The sequence below is a fragment of the Syngnathoides biaculeatus genome, chromosome 9 (genome assembly GCF_019802595.1).
Source record: "Syngnathoides biaculeatus isolate LvHL_M chromosome 9, ASM1980259v1, whole genome shotgun sequence".
Lineage (NCBI taxonomy): Eukaryota > Metazoa > Chordata > Actinopteri > Syngnathiformes > Syngnathidae > Syngnathoides > Syngnathoides biaculeatus.
This window is the reverse complement of record NC_084648.1, coordinates 9,395,844-9,418,174: the sequence shown is the minus strand read 5'-3', so window position 1 is coordinate 9,418,174 and position 22,331 is coordinate 9,395,844. Positions and strand designations below refer to the sequence as shown.

Sequence of the window (22,331 nt, the reverse complement as noted above, 5' to 3'; positions counted from 1 at the left end):
CAGTAACCGACAGACTTCGGTCTAATGAAGCACAGATGGGTTTAAAAAAAAAAAAAGGAACAATGGTGGATTTTTGTTTACTTTTAAATTCATTTTTCTACCTATTTTTTTTAACCCCAATGTGGTTGTTAAACCTGTAGTGTAAGTCGTGCGTAAACACAGCGGTGAAAGAAATGCAAGCTAAAGAGCTTGTGTCGTCATCGGTAAGCGACAGCTATTTAAAAGACACCGGTGGATTATTTTTCACTTTTACTTTAATTTCCCATTATAGTTTGTGTATATTTGGATGATTATTAATGGGCTCCCCTAACGTGTAAATAGTTAACATTGAAATGACTTACGAACTCATGTTAGCATACAGATTGACTTGAGCTAAGCGTGTGTCTTCATTTTGAGTCCAACCGTCCGGTTGTTTACTATTCCGACATTAGTCCTGCTTCTACAGATGTTTGTTACGGTAAGTGTCATTATTATTATTTGCTTAAAACATCGCATTTTTTCAATGCTGCTGTAAAACGTCTATAACATTTAACTTGACGTCCTTTTCAACCAACTCCGAGTTCCTCTCCAGTGCCTAAAACAAGCGTAATTCGTCGCAAATATTTGTGAATATGTAATTATTAATAACAATTACAGCCAGCCGAGCTCTTTTGAAGCAAAAGACACAAACGGGTGAAAACTGAAATACTTCACGAGCTGTCATTATTCACTTTTGATCACAAAATTTCAGGGTCTGATCTCTACTCTCAAAGCGACCACGAAGTAATCAATGCATCCACCCATGTTCTGAGTCGCTTATCCTCATGAGGGTTGCGTGAGTGCTGAAGCCTATCCCAGCTAACTTTGGGCGAACCCCTGAACTGGTCGCCAGGCTTGTTGCAGGGAATTTAAATGCGAGTTTTTTCACGCATAAGCAAGAAGTGTTCACGGGTAAGTTGTGATCCACTGTGTGTGTAGTGATAAAAATCAAATATACGTACAAAAAACGAATGAAAAAATGTTTTTACAATTATTATATGTTTTGCAATTTTATTTTAGATTTTAATACCGGTGGAATTGAGCCACAACATAAAACCAAAGCCTCATAAATTAGCATTCATTCAGATTTAGAATTTGATGTTCCGTCCACTTTGATGATACACAGAAATAAAATTATCGCTGATAGTGTCTCTGTATTTATGTGGTTTCAGAGCAATAGCAAATCTTTCTGCATCACACTAACGGCAGTGACTACCGTGACGACCAGATTCTCAGATCCTACAAGAACTTTTGAGTTTGGAGTTCTAGGGTCGAATGCACTTGTTTGTGTTTCTTCTTAAAGATGTTGGTCAAATAGAGGGCGCAGGGCGGCATGGAGGGCTTTCGGCCCATGGTGCTACTGGCCGAGTTTTGCCACACGGATGAGCGGCGACCTTTCCCGGTGTGGCAAGATGGACACGTGGGCATGTGTTTCAACCACCTGGTCCTCGGCATCTTGCCCCACACAATCATGGCCACCCTCTCTGCCTTTTACTTGGGCCTGGCCAGGTAAAGAAAAACATATTTGAAGTCACCAAAAGAAAGCTAACAAAAATATAATAACTGTAATTCCTTGCATATTTCTTGTTCACTATTCACAAATTCACCTATTTTTTTTGTCAAATCTTTCCTAATTTATTTGATGAAAAACACACATTTGTAGTTTTTGTATTCTTTCTGAAACCTTTTAACATCCCACAAGATACTTTAATTCTTTACATGTATTCAATTATAACATCAGTGTTTTGTACAGTTAATTATATCATAGAGTGCTTTTTTTTCAGGACTGATTAATGGCATTTCCATTGCACATATTAGGTGTTGCCGTGTGTGCGTGCTGCCTCCCTGCGGCTGGACTCTGCGCCTGCTGTCGTCCCTGCTGGCGTCGCTGCTGTTCACCCTCGACGTGGCAGTGGCAGCTGTGGCCAGGCAGGCGGACGTGTACCCGGACACCCTCGCCGGCAGCTTTGGCGCCCTGGCTTGGCTGATCCATGTGGCCGCAGTGGCCACCCTCCCCCAAGGGACGCGAGGGCCTCCTCTGTTGCTGATGACGGTGCTTCTCTGCATCCCCCACGTGGTTGTCACCTTCATGTTCCATCTCCAAAGTATGAAATTAGGCATATTTTTTTCTGCGAATTAAAAAAAAAAAGGATTAGTTTGAAGTAAGTAAACGTGTATGATACACATCTAGTTACCTAAATTATCAAATTGTTTAAGACCTTGGATAATTCAGTAAAAAAATAATTTGTGACATTTAAGTACTGCATATCTGCGAGTACAGGACATATTGAAAAGTATGGAATTTTGACCTATTATTTTTTTTTTTTATTTGACCAAGAATTCGAATTAAGAAAGATAATTTTGACATTCTCAAATGTCACAATTGTTAAAAATAATAATTTGTGATGTTGATTTGATCTCTAAGTATGGAAATGTATGGAATTTTACAAATGATTTAATTTTTTTAGTCATTAATTTATTATTGAATAATTTGTGACATACAGATTTTTTTTTTTAAAAAGGAAATGTATTTTGACATCTGAGTCAAAGTATGGGAAAATATGGATTTAAAGTTTGTACTGTGTAATTTAAAATAAGTATTTAAATAAATAGCTCTGTATGAAATGTAGGCAAATATTTAAAAAAGTAGTTTTTGACATTTGTGGAAACATGCATGTGTCAAAAATAGAGGAAGCTTTGGAATGTGTTAAAAATAAAATTCCTTTATTTTCACCAAGAATCAAAATTGTAACAAATTCAAATAATTTGTCATTTGAGTAAATGGAAAATTGAGAAAAATGTAGTATTTGACAAACTGTTAATTTTATTTTTCTTAAATCAAGAATTAACTTAAAAATGGATTGTATGTATATAATTTGTTTTTTTGTAATGTCTAGGAGCCTTGTATGTGATGCCGCCCGGACCCCTCCAGTTGACCCGTTTGGTCCTGGCTGCCACACAGACGCTCCCCGTGTCGCTCTACCTTTTGGGGGTGGCATGTCCACCATCAGACCCGCGAGGACCCATGTTACACATCCAAGATGAGGATGGCTCGCTGTTGCTTCCCGAGGAGGACACTGGCGAGATGGTGGCGGAGGATGGCACCGGCTGTTTCTCCTGCCTTTTCTATCTCTGGTTGTCGCCCCTCCTGCGGCGGGGCCGGCGGGGCGAGTTAGATCAGGCGGCACATGTTTACCACCTCCCCCGTGGCCTGCGCACCGCCGTCATCTGCCGACATTTTCACCAGAGCTGGGTGGCGTGTCGTGGGGGAGCGGTCCCTGATCCATGGCCCCGGCCGGTCCAAAGCACCCGGGAGGATCTACCCGAGCTGGAGGGTGACGTGAGCTTGCTCCGTGTCTTGCATACTGCCTTTGGGGGGCGCTATTATTCCCTGGGTGTGCTGAAGATGGTGGTGAACATGCTCCGGTTCTGTGGGCCTCTACTGCTTAGCCTCCTTGTGGGCTTCATGGAGGATGAACGGGCCCCAGTTAGCAGGGGCGCCTGGTGCTGCGCTGGCCTCTTCGCCAGTTCCCTCCTCTGCGCCGTACTCCAGAACATCTTCGCCTTCCAAGTGTCCAAGGTAAGGTTTTTGTGGTTGTTTTTGTTTTGCCAGCCAACACAAATTGGATGCATTTAGACAAAATACACTGTGTTTGAAATTACAATGCAAGTAGTATTTGTTTCAGATGTTGCTAAATAGTTGATACAATTGCCAGGCGGCATAATTTTCAAGTCGACTGTCTGAATATAGATCAAATGTTTTTGAACTAACCTCTTAATAAAAGTAAGTTTCTTTCGGCTTGTCCCTTTCGGGGTCGCCACAGCGTGTCATCTCAGATGAACGCACATATATGTTTGGCACAATTTTTACGCGGAAAATTTTAAAAACTGTTTGTAAAAACCTAAAACACCCAACAACCTAAAATGTTTTTTAACTAACCACTTAATGATAACAGTTTTTTGTTTTTCAAAACTTTTTTTTAAAACCTATAACACTGTTACAAGGTTTGCACAACAGGGATTTACAGTGGGTACGGGAAGCATTCAGACCCCCTTAAATTTTTTACTTTAATATGTTCCATCCATTTGCTAAAATCATTTAAGTTCTTTTTAAAAATTTTTTTTTTAACTCAGCACCCTATAATCACATTTTTTTGAAGGTTTTATACATTTATTAAAAAAGAAAAACTGAAATATCACACTGCTTAGTATTTAGTAGTTGCATGTTTTTTAGCTGCTACAGCCACGAGTCTTACTGGGAATTATGCAATAATTTTTTTGGGGGGGACCTTCTACCAGTTCTCCCTACAGACCCACTGCAATTCTGTCAAGGTGGATGGTAAACAGTGGAAGCCATTTTCAGGTCCCTCCAGAGATTCACAATTGGGTTTAAGTCAGGGGTCTGGATGGCTCATTCAAGAAGTGACGTGAAGTTGTTCTGAAGCCACCCCTGTATTTTAGTTGTGTGCTTTGAGCCTTTGTCTTGGTGGAAGGTGAACCTTCACCCCAGTCTCAGGTCCTGAGCACTCTAGAGAAGGTTTTCATCCAGGATATCCCTTTATTTGCTGCATTCCTCTTTCCCTTGATTTCAACCAGTCATCTTGCCCCATCCATCCATCCATCCATCCATCCATCCATCCATCCATCCATCCATCCCAGGCTTCCTTTTCCCCAGCCACCTCATCTAGCTCTTCCAGTGGAATCCCAAGGCATTCCCAGGCCAGCCAAGAGACTTAGTATCTCCAGTGTGTCCTGGGTCGTCCTCAGGGTCTTGTCCTGGTCGGGTGTGCCCAGAACAAGTCACCAGGGAGTTATCAGGGAGGAATCCGAATGAGATTCCCCCGCCACTTCATCTTGCTCCTTTGAATGCGGAGGAGCAGCGTCGGACACCATGGGGAGGAAACTAATTTCGCCCACTTGTATCTGGCCGGAATCTTCTTCTTTCGGTCTTGCCCCTGCAGCTGAAAATTACACCCACAGGATGATGCTGTCACCACCATGGGTCACTGTTGGGACTGCATTAAACGGGTGATAAGCAGTCCCTGGTTTTCGCAACAAATACTACTTACAATTAAGGCCAAGAAGTTCTATTTTGATCTCATCAGACCAGAGACTCTTCTTTCTCACCATCTTGGAGTCTTTCAGGTGTAGTTAGCCAATAAAGCTGATTCTGATTCTGATTCCGATGCTCCTTGCGAGTGTGTTCATTTCATAGTTTTGTATTTTGCCAGTTTGTCCCATTCAATAAACAGACCGAGAGTGTATCCAGAACGATGGCTCTCCTTGCCCACAAGCTACGGCGTTACAGTATCTTAATTGCTCCATTTGTTTGTTTTCCCTTCATTCGAGTAGCAACGTATCTGAAGCTCGCAACACAAGGCAAAAAAACCCAAAACAAGGTTCATAATGTGAATAACATGCATATTGTGTTACCCGTAATCAAGATACCACTGTACTATAATACCCTCACATGTGGAAAAGGAGAGCCAGTCACCGAGTACCCTTCGGCTAATTATTGAACAAGGGGGAAAAAAAAAAAAAAATTATCACACTTTTGGGAGCTGCTGTCAACCACAGACGATCACACGCTGATGAAATCCAAGTCTGGATTCTAAGGCATATTTGTTATTCCTCAAGGTCGCGCTGTCCGCCCGCGCTGCCCTGGTGTCGGCTATTTACGGCAAGGCATTGCGGGTGGGTGGCACCAGTCTGGCTCACCTGGCCTTGGGGGAGGTTGTCAACCTGATGAGTGCCGACACGGACCGCGTGGTCAACTTCTTCAACAGCTTCCATGAGCTGTGGAGCCTCCCCTTCCAGCTTGCCCTTGCCCTGTACCTGCTCTATCTGCAGGTCTGTGAAAGTACTGTATGTGTGAGTGAGAGAATGTGTGTGTCTCTATTTCTTTCTCTTTCAATGTGAGTGTCTATGTGTGAGAGTGTATGTGTGTGTGATAGTTTCTTTGTGCCTGTGAGTGTTTGTCTTTGTGAGTCTGTGAAAGTGTGTGTATTTGTGTGAAAGTGTATGTATGAGCGCATGTAACATGCATGTTGACCTCCTGTTTCTGCAGGTGGGCGTGGCTTTCCTGGGCGGGCTGGGAGTGGCCTTTCTGCTGGTCCCCTTCAACAAGTTCCTGGCATCTCGCATTCTCAGCAACAACCAGGACATGTTGCGCTACAAGGACGGCCGTGTTAAGGTGAGATCAGAAACAGTTTTTCTGATGGGACCGGAATCTCTTTGTGGTGGTGCGTGTCAGGCGACTGGGCGGGGCGGCTTTTCCGACCCAAGAAAAGGAATGTTTTGGATGCTAATAGAATACTTTTTCTGTGATGGGCTGGCAACCAGTTCAGGGTGTACCCCGTCTCCTGCCCGTTGACAGCTGGGATAGGCTCCGGCACTTGTGCGACCCTTGTGAGGATAAGTGACTTGGAAAATGGATAGAATACTTTTTTTAATGGAAGCTCATTTGCTTAGCTGAAAACATATACATTTAACAATAAATTATTACATTTCAATGTTACACATTGAAAACTGATAATTTATCGAAATATTTCAATAAAAATAATACATATCTACAAATAATTTCACTGTCAATATGATGTTTGTCTCCAACAATCATTAACTGATCATGTAATCTATGTAATTTTAAAAGACATCAAATATTTTCAAATAAAAATCAAGCATAACAGGCATGCATGTGTTTCCATGTACTGTGTTCTTTATTTTTTTCCTTTTTATGTTTTGTAATGTAAAAGAATAACTTTTACTTAATATCGACATGCACAGATAAAGTTCATTCATTAACAAAGGAGCTGAACAACATTTTTAGTACAATGTACTGTAGCAGCATGCAATACATAAAATCCGTTTCAAAATATTTTTTTATGAAAGAACTTTAACCACCATGCCCCCTGCAGGAGTGAGATCAGGAAAGATTGACATTGTCAAAAATGTCAAAATCTACTAGTGGTGCCAAAGATATGTACGTTAGCCCACCACAAATAAATGTATACAGCATTTGAGAAACATTGAAAGTCAGCAGGTGGTGGACTGAATGCAACACAGATGTGAAGCAGTTACTGAATAAGAGTTCAGTGACTGTCAGGAATCTTCAATAGTTTCCTCCATGTGACGCTGACGACTTGTTGTTGCCTTCCCAGCTGATGACGGAGATCCTGTTCGGGATCCGTGTCATCAAGTTCTACAACTGGGAGGCCCACTTCACCCGTAAGGTTTCGGAATGTCGTCGCGGGGAGCTGTCCCACCTCAAGGCCGTCAAGTACTTGGACGCCATGTGCGTGTACACCTGGGCCGCGCTACCTGTGCTCATCTCAATTCTCACCTTCCTCACGTACGTGCTCCTGGGACACCAGCTCACCGCTGCCAAGGTGAGAACAAGAACAATCATACATTTCACGGATGTGTTGGTGTGCATGCGTGGGTGTGTGTCTGTGTATGTTTATGTAAGAGAGAATGAGTTGTTTTAGTGTTGGTTTGTTTATGAGTGTGCGCCTATATGTATTTGTCTATGTCTGTATTTGCAAGAGAGCATTTTAATGCGAGTGCTTGTGCTTGGGCGTGTGTTTCTGTGTTAGTGAGAAAACATTTGAGTGTGTACAAGTGAGTTATTCTCTGTGTGTGTGTGTGTGTGTGTGTGTGTGTGTGTGTGTGTGTGGTGTGTGTGTGTGTGTGTGATTGAGGATGTGAGCGTTTGTGAGTATATGAGCACCGTAATTCCCGGCCTACAGAGCGCACCTGGTTATAAGCCTCACCCAGTACATTTGTAAAGGAAATACCATTTGGTACATACATACGCCGCAGCTGTGTAAAAGCCGCAAGTGCCTACATTGAAACCAGATATATTTCCAAAGAAAGACGGTACACAGAGAGTTTAACGCTAGCGCCACTGTGCTAATGCTAGGGCCGCCATGCTAATGCTAGCGCCACGCTAACTGGGCCGGTTAAAAAAAAACAACAACATAGCGGTTAAAAATCACTAAGACACTGGAGTAACACGCTAGCGCTAACAGGGCCGGACCGGTAAAAGTCACTTCCTCGGCACATATATTCCACCGGTCTCACTCTTAGATTTTCTGCTCAAGTGCCCCCTTGCGGCCGTTAGAAAAAATGCACAAATTAGCCGCATAACCCCATAAACCGCAGGGTTGAAACTGTGTGAAAAAAGTCGTGGTTTATAGGCTGGAATTTACGGTATGTGCGTGTCTACTGTGTCCTTATTTGAATGTGGATGAGTGTGGGTATGAGAGTGACTTCCTGTGATCACGTGTATGTGTGTGTGTGTGCACATGTGCACGTGTTCACCCCAACACACAATGCTAAGTTTGAAATGAGGTGGCCCCCGCTGCAGGTGTTCACCACGTTGGCCCTGGTGGGAATGCTGATTGCTCCTCTCAATGCTTTCCCGTGGGTACTGAACGGCATCCTGGAGGCCAAGGTGTCGCTAGAGCGCATCCAGCGCTTCTTCAAACTCACAAACCGGGATCTTCAGTCCTACTACGCCCTAGGTAGGCCTCGGCTCTTGCCGCTGATTCCGCCAGGACATCGTAGCGGTCATCACATCGTAGCACACAAGTGTCAAACTCAAGGCCCGGGGCCAAGATGCGGCCCACTGCATGATTTTATGTGGCCCGCGAAGGCAAATACTATGTATCAACTTTTATGATTTTTGTTCAAATCTGTACCAAAATTTCAAATTCTCACATCACATCATTAATGATAACGTTGCGATGTTACAAGCATTTTTGTGTTTCCAAAGAAGAATATTTGACAAACCCATTACTCTCGATTTCTGATTCCAAAACGAGTCCATAAATTTCATGTGTAAATTTGATGAGGCAGTTAAAGATTTTTATGGTTTCACAGTCATAACGGCCCTCCGTGGGGAACCGTAAATAAATTGTGGCTCGCGACAAAAAATGAGTTTGACACACCTGTAATAGCATAACATCATACTGTGAAATCTTAGCATACCGTCGTAATATTGAGAAGCCTATTGTTAGGCTATTATTTTTGACAGGTTTTTGTGTGTATAACATAAATAATGTGTCCTGACTCTCATAGAAAGACCGTCAAATCATCTCTGGTCAATACCAAGCATAACAAAAAAAATAGGAGAACGAGCCGCTTTAAAAGAACGCGGTTAGAAGTTCGTACGACATCTGCTAGTTACTCTCTCGAGGCAAAGGCTAACTTGTGACGGTCTGAGCGCTCCCCCGTGCTGAAAAGTCTCCTTGTGATGAATGCGCACAGTACGTAGCAGACGCTTACTGGGAAATCCCCCGGTCTCATAGTTCCCCTTCTTCTACATAGAGGGAGCTAACATTAGTTATAACCTAACCGTAACCTAACCTTAAAACAAAAGTTGATAAAAAGATATACCCATACTGTATATGTACCTTCACTGTGTTCGTCTTTCTGAGACGTCCATAGCGAACATGAATACTCGGCGACAAGTTGTCGAATGGCACATGTTGAAGCATGGATGGGGATGTTTCAGACTTGCCGGAAGTTTACAAAATATACCCGCATGTGCATTAATATACGTGCATGCGCATCAATCTCAAGGAGACTTTTCAGACCGTGACACCGGGCTGGTGTTTCACAGGTGGCTGTTAGAACCTAGGCAAATGTTTCTTGACACAGTCTTAAGTAAGCTCCCGTCGTCGTTTGCAGTCCATTGTGTAATACGCAAAGACAACGTGGAGGTTTAACCCTTTAAATGGAGAGCCAGTCAGGACTCCCTCAGTACCTTTGGCGCAGGGGAGCCTGAGCGAAGTGAGATTTGATGCACATCACACTGTAAAACGTGAACAGATTGCACACAGATAAGGAATTTAATATGGTAAACAACAATAGAGGATGTCATTGTTTTAATTGAAAACCGTCTCCAATACTTTGTGTGGTTAACAGGCAGTGTGAAAAAGTGTTTGTCTCATTTTCAGTGTGGCCTGAAGATAATGACACGGCGGTCCTGTTGAGTCAGGGGACATTTAGCTGGCAGGGACCCCGGGAAGATGCTGAAGTGGAAGATGGCGCTTCCTCTGGACATATGCAGCTACTGCACAGCCTCAATCTTAACATAAGAAAGGTGCACTAATACAAATAAGATAAATGTAATCGTGACATTACCTTAACGAGGTGTGTGTGTGTGTGTGTTGTTTTTTTTTTTTTAGGGCTCCCTGACCGTGGTGGTTGGGAAGGTCGGATGCGGGAAGAGTTCCTTACTGGCTGCCATCACTGGAGAACTCAGCAGGTAAGGCAAAAATAGAACACAAAGAAAAAGCAATTCACACTGAAGGAGTTGACCCTTCAAATGCTCACGGAGCCCAAGTCTCATGCTATGAAATTGAATTTGATTTATGTAGCGCCAGTTCGCAACGGAAGTTATTTCAAGGCATTTGACATTTGCATTTTTATATCCAATTATTGGTTAATAGATTTATTATTAATACGTAGTCAAATGGATTGGTCAAAAACAGTTATTTTTATTTTATTATTTAATAATTGTAATTATATTCATTATTAAAAGTAGAATGAAAACATTTTCAAAAATTTTTAATGATCTAAAATGAACTACCATGTCAAGTATTGGTAAAATAAAATAGTTAACATTTAGTTAACTATTTAGTTATTATATAATTGGTAAAGTGTGCCGAAGTCTCCGGAGATTTTGAAAATGCATCTTGTGGCCCCGTCTGTCCTCGGCAGGCACAGCGGCGTGGTGTACGTGGCAGATCTGGAGCGTGGCCTGGGCCTAGCGACGCAGGAGCCATGGATCCAGCACGCTTCAGTTCGGGACAACATCCTTTTCGGCAAAACCTACGACCCGTCCTTCTACCGGGCCGTAGTGGAGGCGTGCGCTCTGGCCGACGACCTCGCCGTACGTTGGCCACATCATTTACACACTTGTTAATGGGTGAATCATTCAGTCAGGACATCTTGGGTTCTATTTTATTTCGTACCCAAAATTGAAATGAATATAGACATTTTTCAAATTTAACACATCCTTTCTGGTTTGAAAAATAATTTGAGAAGTATAGAAATGGCCTTTATTTTTTCAGTTGCTATTGAAACCATTCTCACTGCAAGATCTTTAGCTCCTTTGTGACATTGGAAAGTATTTTTTCCATTACCGATATTGCCACTTTTTTTTTTTTGCATTAAAATCTTCAAATGAGTGGAAACATTTTTATTAATGTACCTAATTAAAAAAAATTAAGCTATTCCACCTCCAAAGTGTTCAAGTAATTCTTCTTATTCTATTTCTTAAAATATTGGAAGGTAATTTTCCCATTCTTAAAAATATACACTTTTACTCCTTTGCATTTTCCATGCCTCAGTTCCCAAATTAATGGAGACATACAGTATGGCATACTTACTCCTCGTCTAAATTTGACATTCTAACTTCCAATTCTTCATCTCACTCAGGTAAATCATGCTTTCCATACTCGAATAGCAGTTTACATTTAATCAAATCTCATAATGGTAGCCCCATAATTGACAATTTTTAACATTTCATAGATTTAATTTAGTTCTGCACCATTTAACCCTTCTCTTTTTCTTTAATAATTGTATTCTCTAGTTATTGCAAATAATGTATTATGGTGTTTTATGTCAGATTTTGCCAAATGGCGACCGCACAGAAGTGGGCGAGAACGGTGTGACGCTGAGCGGAGGCCAGAAGGCCCGGTTGGCCCTTGCCAGGGCCGTTTACATGGTGAGATGAATTTGACAACAGAACATTTCCATCAAATACCTATGAGATATATGTTAAACATTATTTTAATGTGTTTGTGTCCAGGACAAAGACATGTACCTCCTGGATGACCCTCTGGCAGCGGTTGATGCTCAGGTGGCTCGGCACCTCATGTCCAAGTGCATCCTGGAACTGCTGGCGGGAAAGACCAGAATCCTTTGCACACACCGCATCGAGCTGGTGGACGCCGCCGACGTGGTCGTTCTCATGGAAAACGGCACCATCCTCAAGACGGGTAAAGTCAGATTTATTTATTTATTAGGTTAATAGACAAAGTTTACTTAAATTAATTAATACCAAATTTAGCTTTTTAAGTGTCCTTTAGTATCTGTTCTGACTTTCTCACTATGAAGAAAAAGGAGACTATCATACTGTGAGAAAATGAAGACTCATTTGCACAGTTCGACAATAAAGAAAAGAGTGCTTGCTTTAAGATTTTTTTTTTTTGTTACTTCCAGTAGAGGTTTTTTGTGATAGTGACCTGAAACAAAACAGAATTAAACCTCGTATGTATATATTTAAACACCATGTGATGTCATCCCACCAGAGTCTGCTAGCGTAATGCAAAACACCATAGACTTGCGATTCGAAACTAGCGTGGATGTTATGGTCATTCAAAACCCAATTGCTACTTTAACAACAAATATGGAGTAGCAAATCATGCAAACCGTACAGACAACCAATACTTATACATTCCTTTAGCTTTATGGGATGAGTGACTACTGCAGCTTATAGTTGGAGACTCTCTGCCTCTTCGCCTTGCTTTTAATTATCCTGCATGTTTTCAGTTGAGCTCAGTGCTGCCTGTCATGTTGTGGCTCAACATACTCCTACACTGTGGTACTCCTTCTAAATCTCACTTTTAAGAATAATCAAGCGCAGGCGCAAATAATAATTTCCACACATAATTGCTGGAATATTCTTGCTGTTTTTGCTGAACATTGAAAGAAAAGGCAGATGAAGGCTGTCTTTGCCAAACAATGTGAAAGGGCGCTGACTGTGTTGCTGTGGTCTTATTTTTGTCAAAAGGTTCGCCAGCAGAGATCCTTCCTTATCTAGAAGATACACCAGATAAACAGAATAACAAGCGCAACTCCAAAGAAAAAGGTGCATAAAAGTGCTTATTTTACTTATGTTATTTGTCCAATGTCTTTATTGTGTCCCCTTTTGTGTTACCAAAAAGGTGAGGAAGAGGAGGAGGGAATTCCCTCCAGTGACCTTCGTCTGGACATTGACAGTAGTGACGATTCAGGGTTGGAGAAGAAGGAGGTGGGAGGCCTTTCATGGAACGTGTACCACATGTACTGGGCAGCGGTCGGCGGTCTCCTGGCCACCTCCATTTTGATGTCGCTATTCGCCATGCAAGGTTTGCATCCACTTATCCTCTCATGTTTAAAGCCGTATTTTCCACAAGTCACCACTTTATGTGAAACGTACCATTATGTGCTAAAGGTGGCGATGTCTGAGGTAACAGAGGCAGAACAACGGTTGTTTGTAAGAGGACAGTTGGTGTGAAGTTTAACACCAGCCAATCGCTTCTCTCGTCATTTAGTTTTAAAAGCATTTGTCGCTGTCAGCGAATTGTTTCCTTAGTGGAGGTTTGAGTATTTTTGAGGTTGTAACACTGATTTGAGACTGTATAGGGGGTTTTCTGGCTCAAACTGAGGCATATGTTACAATTACAATTGTAATCATTGGCATAGATGAGTATTTTAAGGCCTATCTCACTGGCAGAGTGAGAGTAACTGCCATTCAGGAAACCAAAATATTGCTTGCGCGCTCACCATGACAATGAGATGTCCCGGAGAAGGTGTGGCATGTGGTCTTCCGAGATGTCAAATAGACAATTTGCCTTAATTTCGCCAAGGCTGCATCTCTATGGAAGTAAACATATGCCACCAGGATTTGAATTCAACCTTTAAAATTCAATTGTGATATTTTCAGTCTAATGAGATTCTGCTGGCTACAGTTCACTGTCTGAAATTCACCGTCTAAATTCAGTGTTAGGCCGGTTCAGTGAAGGCAGGGTTACTTCAGGTCAGAACCCAACACCCAGCCAATCCAGTTGCGCTTTCTTTGAATGTGACGTCACGTGAAATAGCTGAATTTTTTTACATGGCGAATTTGTTAACATTGAAAAGTTAAACTGAAATACCGCTATTAAAAATGTGACCACTTTGAAATAACAATGTGAATTTTACAGCATAAAATTTTCACTGGCATTTTTAATTCAAATCCTAGTGGCACATATTTACTTACCTAGATCTCCGCGATATTTCTGAGATCCGTCTCCCAGGTCGCGGAGAGAATTCGTCCCCTACATGTCTCCAAGACCTGCAGGAGACTTGGAAAAAGTGTCCTATTGTCTCCAGGAGATGTTGCCGAGATCTCTCTGCAACATATATATATGTTGCCGAAAAAACCCTACCTTATGTGTCAGTGTCGTATTTGTGATGTCACGTGCGCAGCCTCAAAGAACGTGTCGGACTGGTGGTTGTCTCACTGGATCTCAGCACTGAAGAGCAACTCTTCAGCGGGTAGCAACCGTTCTTGCTCCGACTTCCTCGGCTCGCCTCGCCTGCTCCTGTTCTCCACTGGAAGCTTCATGTGAGCACAACCTGCTGTTTGTTTGTTTGAGTGTGAGTGCAATGCAATTTTATAACATTTTCTTCCCATGAGCAGTTTGGTATCTCAATGAAGCACACCTTTGTTAGAAAAAACAATCTATATTCAAATCAGGTATTGGGAAAAATAAAAGAAGTAACTGACGAACCAGTTGGGAATGTTATCTTGGATGTTGTGATTATGGTACTTTAATTGGATCTGTTGTTTTTAGGTACCTTGCGGATATTGTATATGATTAGCTTCCCATTTTTATTACGACTATTACATTAGTCAAATTGGTAGTCAGAATTAGTCTTAGGATCCAACTGTTCAGGAATTATTTTAATGTTATGGATTTGTACTTTGTGTACACATTCCAACTTCTTTCTGGCCACAAATTAGCATTTTTTGTGAATGTTATATGTATATTGTGGCAATAACTAAATAACATTTCCCCGCCCCTAGTCTTTTATTTTTTGACCTGAAAACAAAATGAAAAAGAGCGGAAACATGCAAAGTTTTGCAACTCATGGAGAAGAGACACAACTACAAAATCTTGCTTCATTCAACATATAAGCAAAGGGACTAATGTGCAACAAATGATGTGACTCAGCAAGTTTGGATGATTTCACTCGTAAATTTCTTCTCTCTTCTTTTTGCTACAGCAGCTTGACATTTGAATATTAAGACGAGACTATCAGAAAAAGATAAAAAAAAATGATATGGAATGTTCACCCCTTAGGTCGGCTTTGTCGCCACCGCCAGAGCCGAGCAGCGAGGTACGTTTCTACCTGGCGGTGTACGGCACCATAGCTGGGGCCAACACCCTCTTCACCGCTCTGCGAGCCTTCCTCTTCGCCTACGGCGCTATCTGTGCGGCCACCGCCATCCACGACAAACTCTTGGATCGTGTCATCAAGGTGATTGCGAGCTGTTAAGTACATTTCCGAGTATTTTACTTTTATTTAATCAAATAGTAAGTGTTGCGCGTGAAATATTATAAAGGCCCTGTTGTTTTTCTTACTTTTCCTGCAGCAAAGCCAAATATAAATTCTACCCGAATTACATCCTCTATTGGTGTCATTACCTTTCACCCAAAATAGTATAACCTATAGCCCGTGTGAAAGAGGTGACTGTAATGGCGTGACATCTGCCCGTAGGCCACGGTGAGCTTCTTCGACACGACACCGCTGGGCCGCATCCTCAACCGCTTCTCCTCAGATGTGTACAGCGTGGACGACAGCCTGCCCTTCATTCTAAACATCCTGCTGGCCAATGTCTTCGCTCTTCTGGGTACGCTGGTGGTAATGAGTTTTGCGCTGCCGTGGTTGCTGCTGGCGCTGCCCCCTTTGGCTCTGATCTACCTGAGCACGCAGCGTTACTACCGACACACCTCCCGCGAGCTCAAGCGGCTATGCAGCGTCACGCTCTCTCGCCTCTCTACTCGCACTTCTCGGAGACGCTCGGTGGCCTCGCGACTATTCGGGCCAGTTGTAGTTGCACCAGGTAAGTACTGTACACAAAGGGTGCTCAATGGGTCGATCGTGATTGGAGGTAGTCTTGGTCGATCGCGGTACGACGTGTCAAAAACAAAAAAAGACATCAGCCAATGTTCCTTCTAAATTGCGCGCGGGCGCAATTGTGCACCGCTGATGCAGTCTCTTCACAGACATCCTGCGTAGTGCTCAAAAAAAAAAAAAAAAAATCCAATGCAAATTGAAAGTATAACATACAGCTATTCATTTTGTGGCATTTTGCAAAGTGATTCAATGAATGACGAATGACTTGATTGTTACATCTAATGGCACAATTCACATACATACAGTTAAAAATGAAAAGAAGAAGCTACTGGTTTCATTTAGGCAGCACACGGAACTTTCTCTAACAATGACCGCTGCTCCGCCACACTTTCTTTTTCCTAGTTTACCTTACTCTCGGCCCCCATCCCCACTCTTAAAGACGTACTCATAATTACAAATGTTACCGTACTTATGCAGCCCATCAATGTGCTTTATAATGACAGCGTCCACCACAGCTGCTTTAGTTAGCAACACAGTCTGCAAAGACGAGCTAGACATGCTGCTTATGTTTATTTTCGATATTAATGGAGAAAGTTAAAAAAGAAATGCTGTTGTTTTAAGATGCAATGGCTGTCGGAGTATGTGAATAATCGAAGAAAAAGTGGTTAAAAAGTACAAATACTTGTTTCAAGGAAAATTCCACTTGAAATAAGTTCAAATTTGTAGTTGTGATCAGGAAAAAACTTTCTCCACTAACAGCTTTTTGTCTACTAATTAAAAATAAGAAATAGCTTGAAACAAGTGACATTTGTTTAAAAAGATGTTACTTTTTAGGTTATGATTCTTCCAATCCTCGCCACCCAAGAATGTCGCAACCAAAACAGTGCCAGCGAGTAGCGTTATGTGTTTTGTGCCTTCTTCAGGTTTGAGGAGGAAAGCATGCGTCGCTTGGAGGTCAACCAACGCTGCTTATTCTTGAGCAGCGCCGCCTCCCAATGGTTGGACATTCGCCTGCAGCTCATCGGCGTTGTCGTGGTGACCGCCCTCGCCGCCATTGCCGTCATACAGCACTCCATCAACGTGGTTGACCCAGGTGATGGGCTTAGCTTTTCAAACATCTTTTGGTGTTACGCTGACATCCCAGTTGATGTCATTTTCATATTCAAGGCTTTACGTTATCACCCGGCAACCTTCCAAATGCAGGTGAATTCCTGGCTACTAGTCACTTTGGTGGGCTTGATGTCGGCACACGCATAGCGACCATTATAGAATATATGCCGATTGCTTAGAATGGGGGTGGCGGGGAGCTTGATCACACTATCGCTTCGTATTAATTAATTTATTTCATTTGGGAAAAATCTGTTGGTACCATCTCCACTTGTTGAGCGATGATCAGGAAAAAAATCCACCAGCATGTTTATTGAATGAACAAATATTCAAACATGCAAACACTAAATGAAAAGCCTTGCAAGGAGCTGCTGTAGGCTCCAGTTCACGCTCTGACACTCACACGCAGTCGAACTGGCTAACCTGATTCCAACGTCTGATGTTACTGACTTAGCCACACATCCAACAATACAGTATGTGCAATATTTCTACTTAATAAAAAGTATTTCTGTCCACCTTTATGTGATTTTTTTTAAATAAACACAAAACAATGTAATTTACCTACATTGAAAATTAGGGTGTGTACAATAAAATTCCAATCACTCTTTAATCGGCCGATTAATTTAAAAATTTTCTAATGAATAAAATGTTTTTTTTCATCACTTGATAATTACAACAAACATGAGTTACAGTTGTTTTTTAATACGTCATCATTTAGTATTTATTTAACTTCACAACAGAGGACAGTTGGTAAAAATCTCAATTTTTAAACAACTTTTTAATGGTAATGTGTCTAACCCTAATCTGTTTATTTGTAAAATAATAATAATAATAATAATAATAATGAGCAAAAGTGTCATTATTTTTGCCTATTTGAAGGGCTAATAGGACATGCAACAAATTAAACTTTTGATGAAAAGTCAAGGTACAGTACCACAGTCTAGGGATTTCAAAAAGCTTGTGTTGTGACATCATCTTCCATGCATGTGTATTTTTAGGCCTGGTGGGGTTGTCGCTGTCATATGCGCTGTCCATCACCTCCCTCCTCTCTGGCCTCATCTTCACATTCACGCAGACCGAGATGCAACTGGTGAGCGTGGAGCGAGCCCACGAATATTCCAGCCAGCTCCCGGCGGAGCCTCTGCAGCAGAACCAGCAGGTACGCAGACGCCGACCAACAAACCAAACTGGAGAAACCAGAACCAACTCATCTGTCGATCTTTTGTTTCAGCTGCCGCCGTCGTGGCCCCAGTACGGATGCGTGGAGTTCCGCCATGTGGTCTTGGCATACAGGGAAGGTCTTCCCAATGCCTTGGATGGCGTGAGCTTGGTGGTGCGAGCCGGTGAGAAAGTGGGGATTGTGGGCCGGACGGGTTCAGGCAAGTCGTCCTTGTTTGCGGCGCTTTTCCGCATGGTGGAGGTGAGTCAGGGTGAGATCCTTCTGGACGGCTTGGATGTCGGCAGCGTGGGACTCGCTCAGCTCAGGTGACCATTCACGTGGGACGTCATACCCATCATGATCCTGTTGTGTGCCATCTGCTTTTCAATTTCTCACAGCACCAAAACATTTATTTACCACATAGATGCACCCATGGAACATCTTTTGATATGCCAAAGTATAGAGCCCCAAATCATATTTCAAGATTATATCGCAAGATCATATGTGTCTAATACAAAAAAACAGTATTTCCATCCTTTTTTTTTTTAAAAATTAGATTGTCTTCAATTTCTCTGGAAATATATGAAATAGATAACCACTGAAATGATTTGTCTCTGGCTGTGATTAGTTATGAACTTGAGGAAATGGCCTAATGTAATAATAACAATATCTAATAACCTCATATGATGATGGCTCACAAATTATTTATATCCAAAAATGACTACAAATTAATTTGCAAGAAACTATATTGAGTTTTTTACAGGCGGTATGGTGGATCAGCTGGTAAAGTGTTGGCCTCACAGTTCTGAGGACCCAGGTTCGATCCCGGTCCTGTGTGGTGTTTGGATGTTCTCCCCGTGCCTGTGTGGATTTTCTTCCGGCACTCCGGTTTCCCCCCACATCCCAAAAACACGCAACATTAATTGGACACTCTAAATTGCCCCTAGGTGTGATTGTGTGTGTGACTGCCCTGCGATTGACTGGCAACCAGTTCAGGGTGTACCCTGCCTACTGCCCGTTGACAGCTGGGATAGGCTCCAGCACTCTCCGCACCCCTCGTGAGGATAAGCGGTAAAGAAATTGGATGGCTGGATGGATGAGTTTAAAAAGAAAAAGTGTTTTCGATCATTTAAAATTGTCCATTGCTTTAAGAAAATACAAACTAGCACAAAATCAGGTTGTCATCGATTGAGTCCTACATCAGATTTAAGGCTACGATGAGGTCCTTTCCTGATTTGTTGTTAGGTAATAATTACTTTTATTATACACTCATATGAGTATGTAATAACCCAAAAAGCATGCTTCTCAAGTTTAGAATCTAAATTTACAAATTAGCACAGAATCAAATTACGTCAGATTAAGGAGCTTGATGAGGGCTGACCAGATCACTAAGTAATTTCTCAATATGCCCTCACTTGTTGTCGTACTAACCAAAAAATGTTTGAAAATCTCCTTTCACCTTTCAAATAAGTCTTTCCGGTTGTTTCTGTGCCTGTTGACGGCGTTCCGTGCAGGTCCAGGTTGGCCATCATTCCTCAGGACCCTTTCCTGTTCAGCGGGACCATCCGGGAGAATCTGGACCCGTGTGGTCGGCACCAGGACAAGCAGCTTCTGGAGGTCCTAGACCAGTGCCACCTCAGCTCAGTGGTCAATGCCATGGGTGAGAGACAATAATCATATGTATTGATTAAACATTTCGTTTTTGTCAAATCATTAACACAGAAGACGTTTTGTTTCAAATGCACCAGCACTCCATGCAGTGCATTAAAAAAAATGGAGCATAACTAATAATAATATTCTTATTTGTTGAGTTATCCGTACTGTTGTTGTGCGTTTGTGTCAGGCGGTCTGGACGCTGAGCTTCAGGACCGAGGCCGGACCTTCTCTCTGGGCCAGCGACAGCTGCTGTGTCTTTCTAGAGCGCTGCTCACTCAGGCCAAGGTCCGATCCGAATCTTCCGCTTCCGGTTGTGTCGGTGTTGACTGAAGGTCCCGCAGGTTCTGTGTGTGGACGAGGCCACAGCTAGCGTGGACCAGAAGACCGATAAACTCCTGCAGAAGACCATCGCTGACAGATTCCGTCACAAGACTGTACTCACCATCGCACATAGGTCAGTGTGTGTAGTGGGCAGGGTTTCGGACGTCCCGGTTTTTGGACAAATCGGTTTTCGAACGAAAATCGGTACTCAAACGCCTCTGAAAAAAAACGGAAATAATATATTCCACGCGGCCAGACCAGCTGACCCACGAGGCGCTTTGTTGTGAATTCACGGGCTGCCGAGAAAAAAACGGAAATGACATAACTCGTGCGGCACAATCAGCGCTCTTTTGTTATTCTGTATAATGCAGCCTCTGTACACAGACGTGTTCCAGTAGTAACTGTTGTTTGTCCCAAGTGCTGACTGACATCAAAGCCATTTGTGCAAAGTCGAAAAAAAAAATCCACAATTTTGTCGAACTTCATCACCCGAATAAATCCGAATGTGGCAGAGCACTCCAAAATTTTAATGATGCTGTGATGAGCCACTTCAGAAATGTTCTTAAGAGATGGCAGAAACAAATTACATTAGATCCGTTTTTTGTGAAAAGGGCGAGAGTCACCACCCCCGAAGACATTTGATACATACAGTTGTTGAAACATTTCTGCATTTTTGTTTTGTTAACTCGAGTTACAAATGTTTTTGTTACTTTTTGTAAAAATTAAAAAAATGCTTTTTTCCCCCTCATTATTGTTTGTTTAAATTTATATTGCACTTTTGTTCATAAAAAAAAGTTTACAAGGCTGGGGACCGAGTCGCGACAGATACGGCAATGCACTCCAAGCCTAGTGTACTGTTGTTTTTTAAGCAAAAAATAAATATATTTCTTAAATTATTATATTAAGTATTTAAACTATGAATGTATTTCTACTTTGCAGTTTATTATCAGGAAAAGCTAAAAAATGCTTTAAAAAGCCACATTTTTGGGCTTTGAACGCATTATTTCTTTTTCCATTTATTGTAATGGGAAACATCGATTAAGTTTTCGAACAATTCACTTTTTGAACTGTTTTCTTGAACGGATTGTGGTTGAGAACCGAGGCATCACTGTATTGGGACATGTACACAAAGTGAAAAAGTACATTTTGTACTAAAGTCTTGGGACATGAGGGGAAACGTGATTAAAATAGGGGAGATTAAACAAAAGCACAGAAGCAAAATTGAAAAAGTGAAATCAATGTGGACAAGAGTACTGCGACACCTGCAAGAAGTAAGTAGTGAAGAAAAACTGCAGAATTTTCTCAAAATATCTTAGACATCCACAGAATTATATGTTAAGTTTGGGCTAAAGCGTTGATGCATGTGCAAGAAATGAAAGTTGAAGAAAATAATGGGAAAAGTATTGGGAGCTTTTCTGGAGAGGAAAAAATAGAAAATGTAACATTTTGTCAAAAATATTTGGATGTCTATAAGAAGTGGACAAATGTGGGAAAGAGCATTGGGAGACCTCAGGGAAGAAAATCTAGAGTACTGCGTCACTGTGCAAATAGTTCTGTACCTAACTGTAGTGTGCGTCTACACCAGGATCAAAACCATCATGGACTGCGAGCGCGTGCTGGTGATGCACGCTGGGAAGGTGGTGGACTTCGACACGCCGGCAGCTCTACGCCAAAAAGATGACTCGGTCTTCCAGCGGCTCCTCGGCAGGGAGGGAGCGACGTCGGAACCAAAGCTATGACGACTGAAGCTTTTTTGGGATTTTACATCACTGGATGTTCATGTTTGACATTAAATTTTATACAATGTGGCGTTGAAGATGAAGTACAGAGGTACATGGAACTACCAGTAACCCCAACCTGAGTTTTTTTTTTTTTTTTTTTTTAAGTGAGGCGCCATCACTTGGTCAATTCCTTGTTTTGTTTTGCATATGTACAGTAATTACTGGGACCTTACTAATATGGATTTTTAAAGGCCATTACAGATTCCAATATTTGTCAGGGTAAAATTCTGACAACTTATTAATTGGTCAATTTATTTAAAAATATTTAATGAATAAAAAAAAAATCAGATTTGAACTACAGGAATTCCTTTTGACTGTTTTACAAAACATCATCATTTAGTATTTGTTTGTTACAATGGAGAGAAAAATCAGCAGAAATCAGCCATTTAAAC

The 22,331-nt window shown here is 41.9% G+C and overlaps 1 protein-coding gene across 1 annotated transcript; it reads left to right on the top strand.

The window, feature by feature from the left end:
• Positions 1-18: 18 nt before the first annotated feature.
• On the top strand, positions 19-21,964 carry abcc10 (ATP-binding cassette, sub-family C (CFTR/MRP), member 10). The gene is given in 26 exon segments (XM_061831199.1): positions 19-203; positions 1,322-1,527; positions 1,837-2,123; positions 2,916-3,598; positions 5,656-5,868; positions 6,086-6,211; positions 7,176-7,403; positions 8,384-8,540; positions 9,978-10,123; positions 10,209-10,288; positions 10,744-10,915; positions 11,654-11,752; positions 11,837-12,026; positions 12,821-12,898; positions 12,975-13,157; positions 14,260-14,398; positions 15,138-15,315; positions 15,556-15,822; positions 15,825-15,901; positions 16,839-17,008; positions 18,021-18,181; positions 18,254-18,507; positions 19,696-19,841; positions 20,025-20,122; positions 20,179-20,291; positions 21,744-21,964. Coding segments are annotated over 25 exon segments (4,575 nt in total). The 5' UTR covers positions 19-203; positions 1,322-1,351; the 3' UTR covers positions 21,898-21,964.
• Positions 21,965-22,331: the final 367 nt, after the last annotated feature.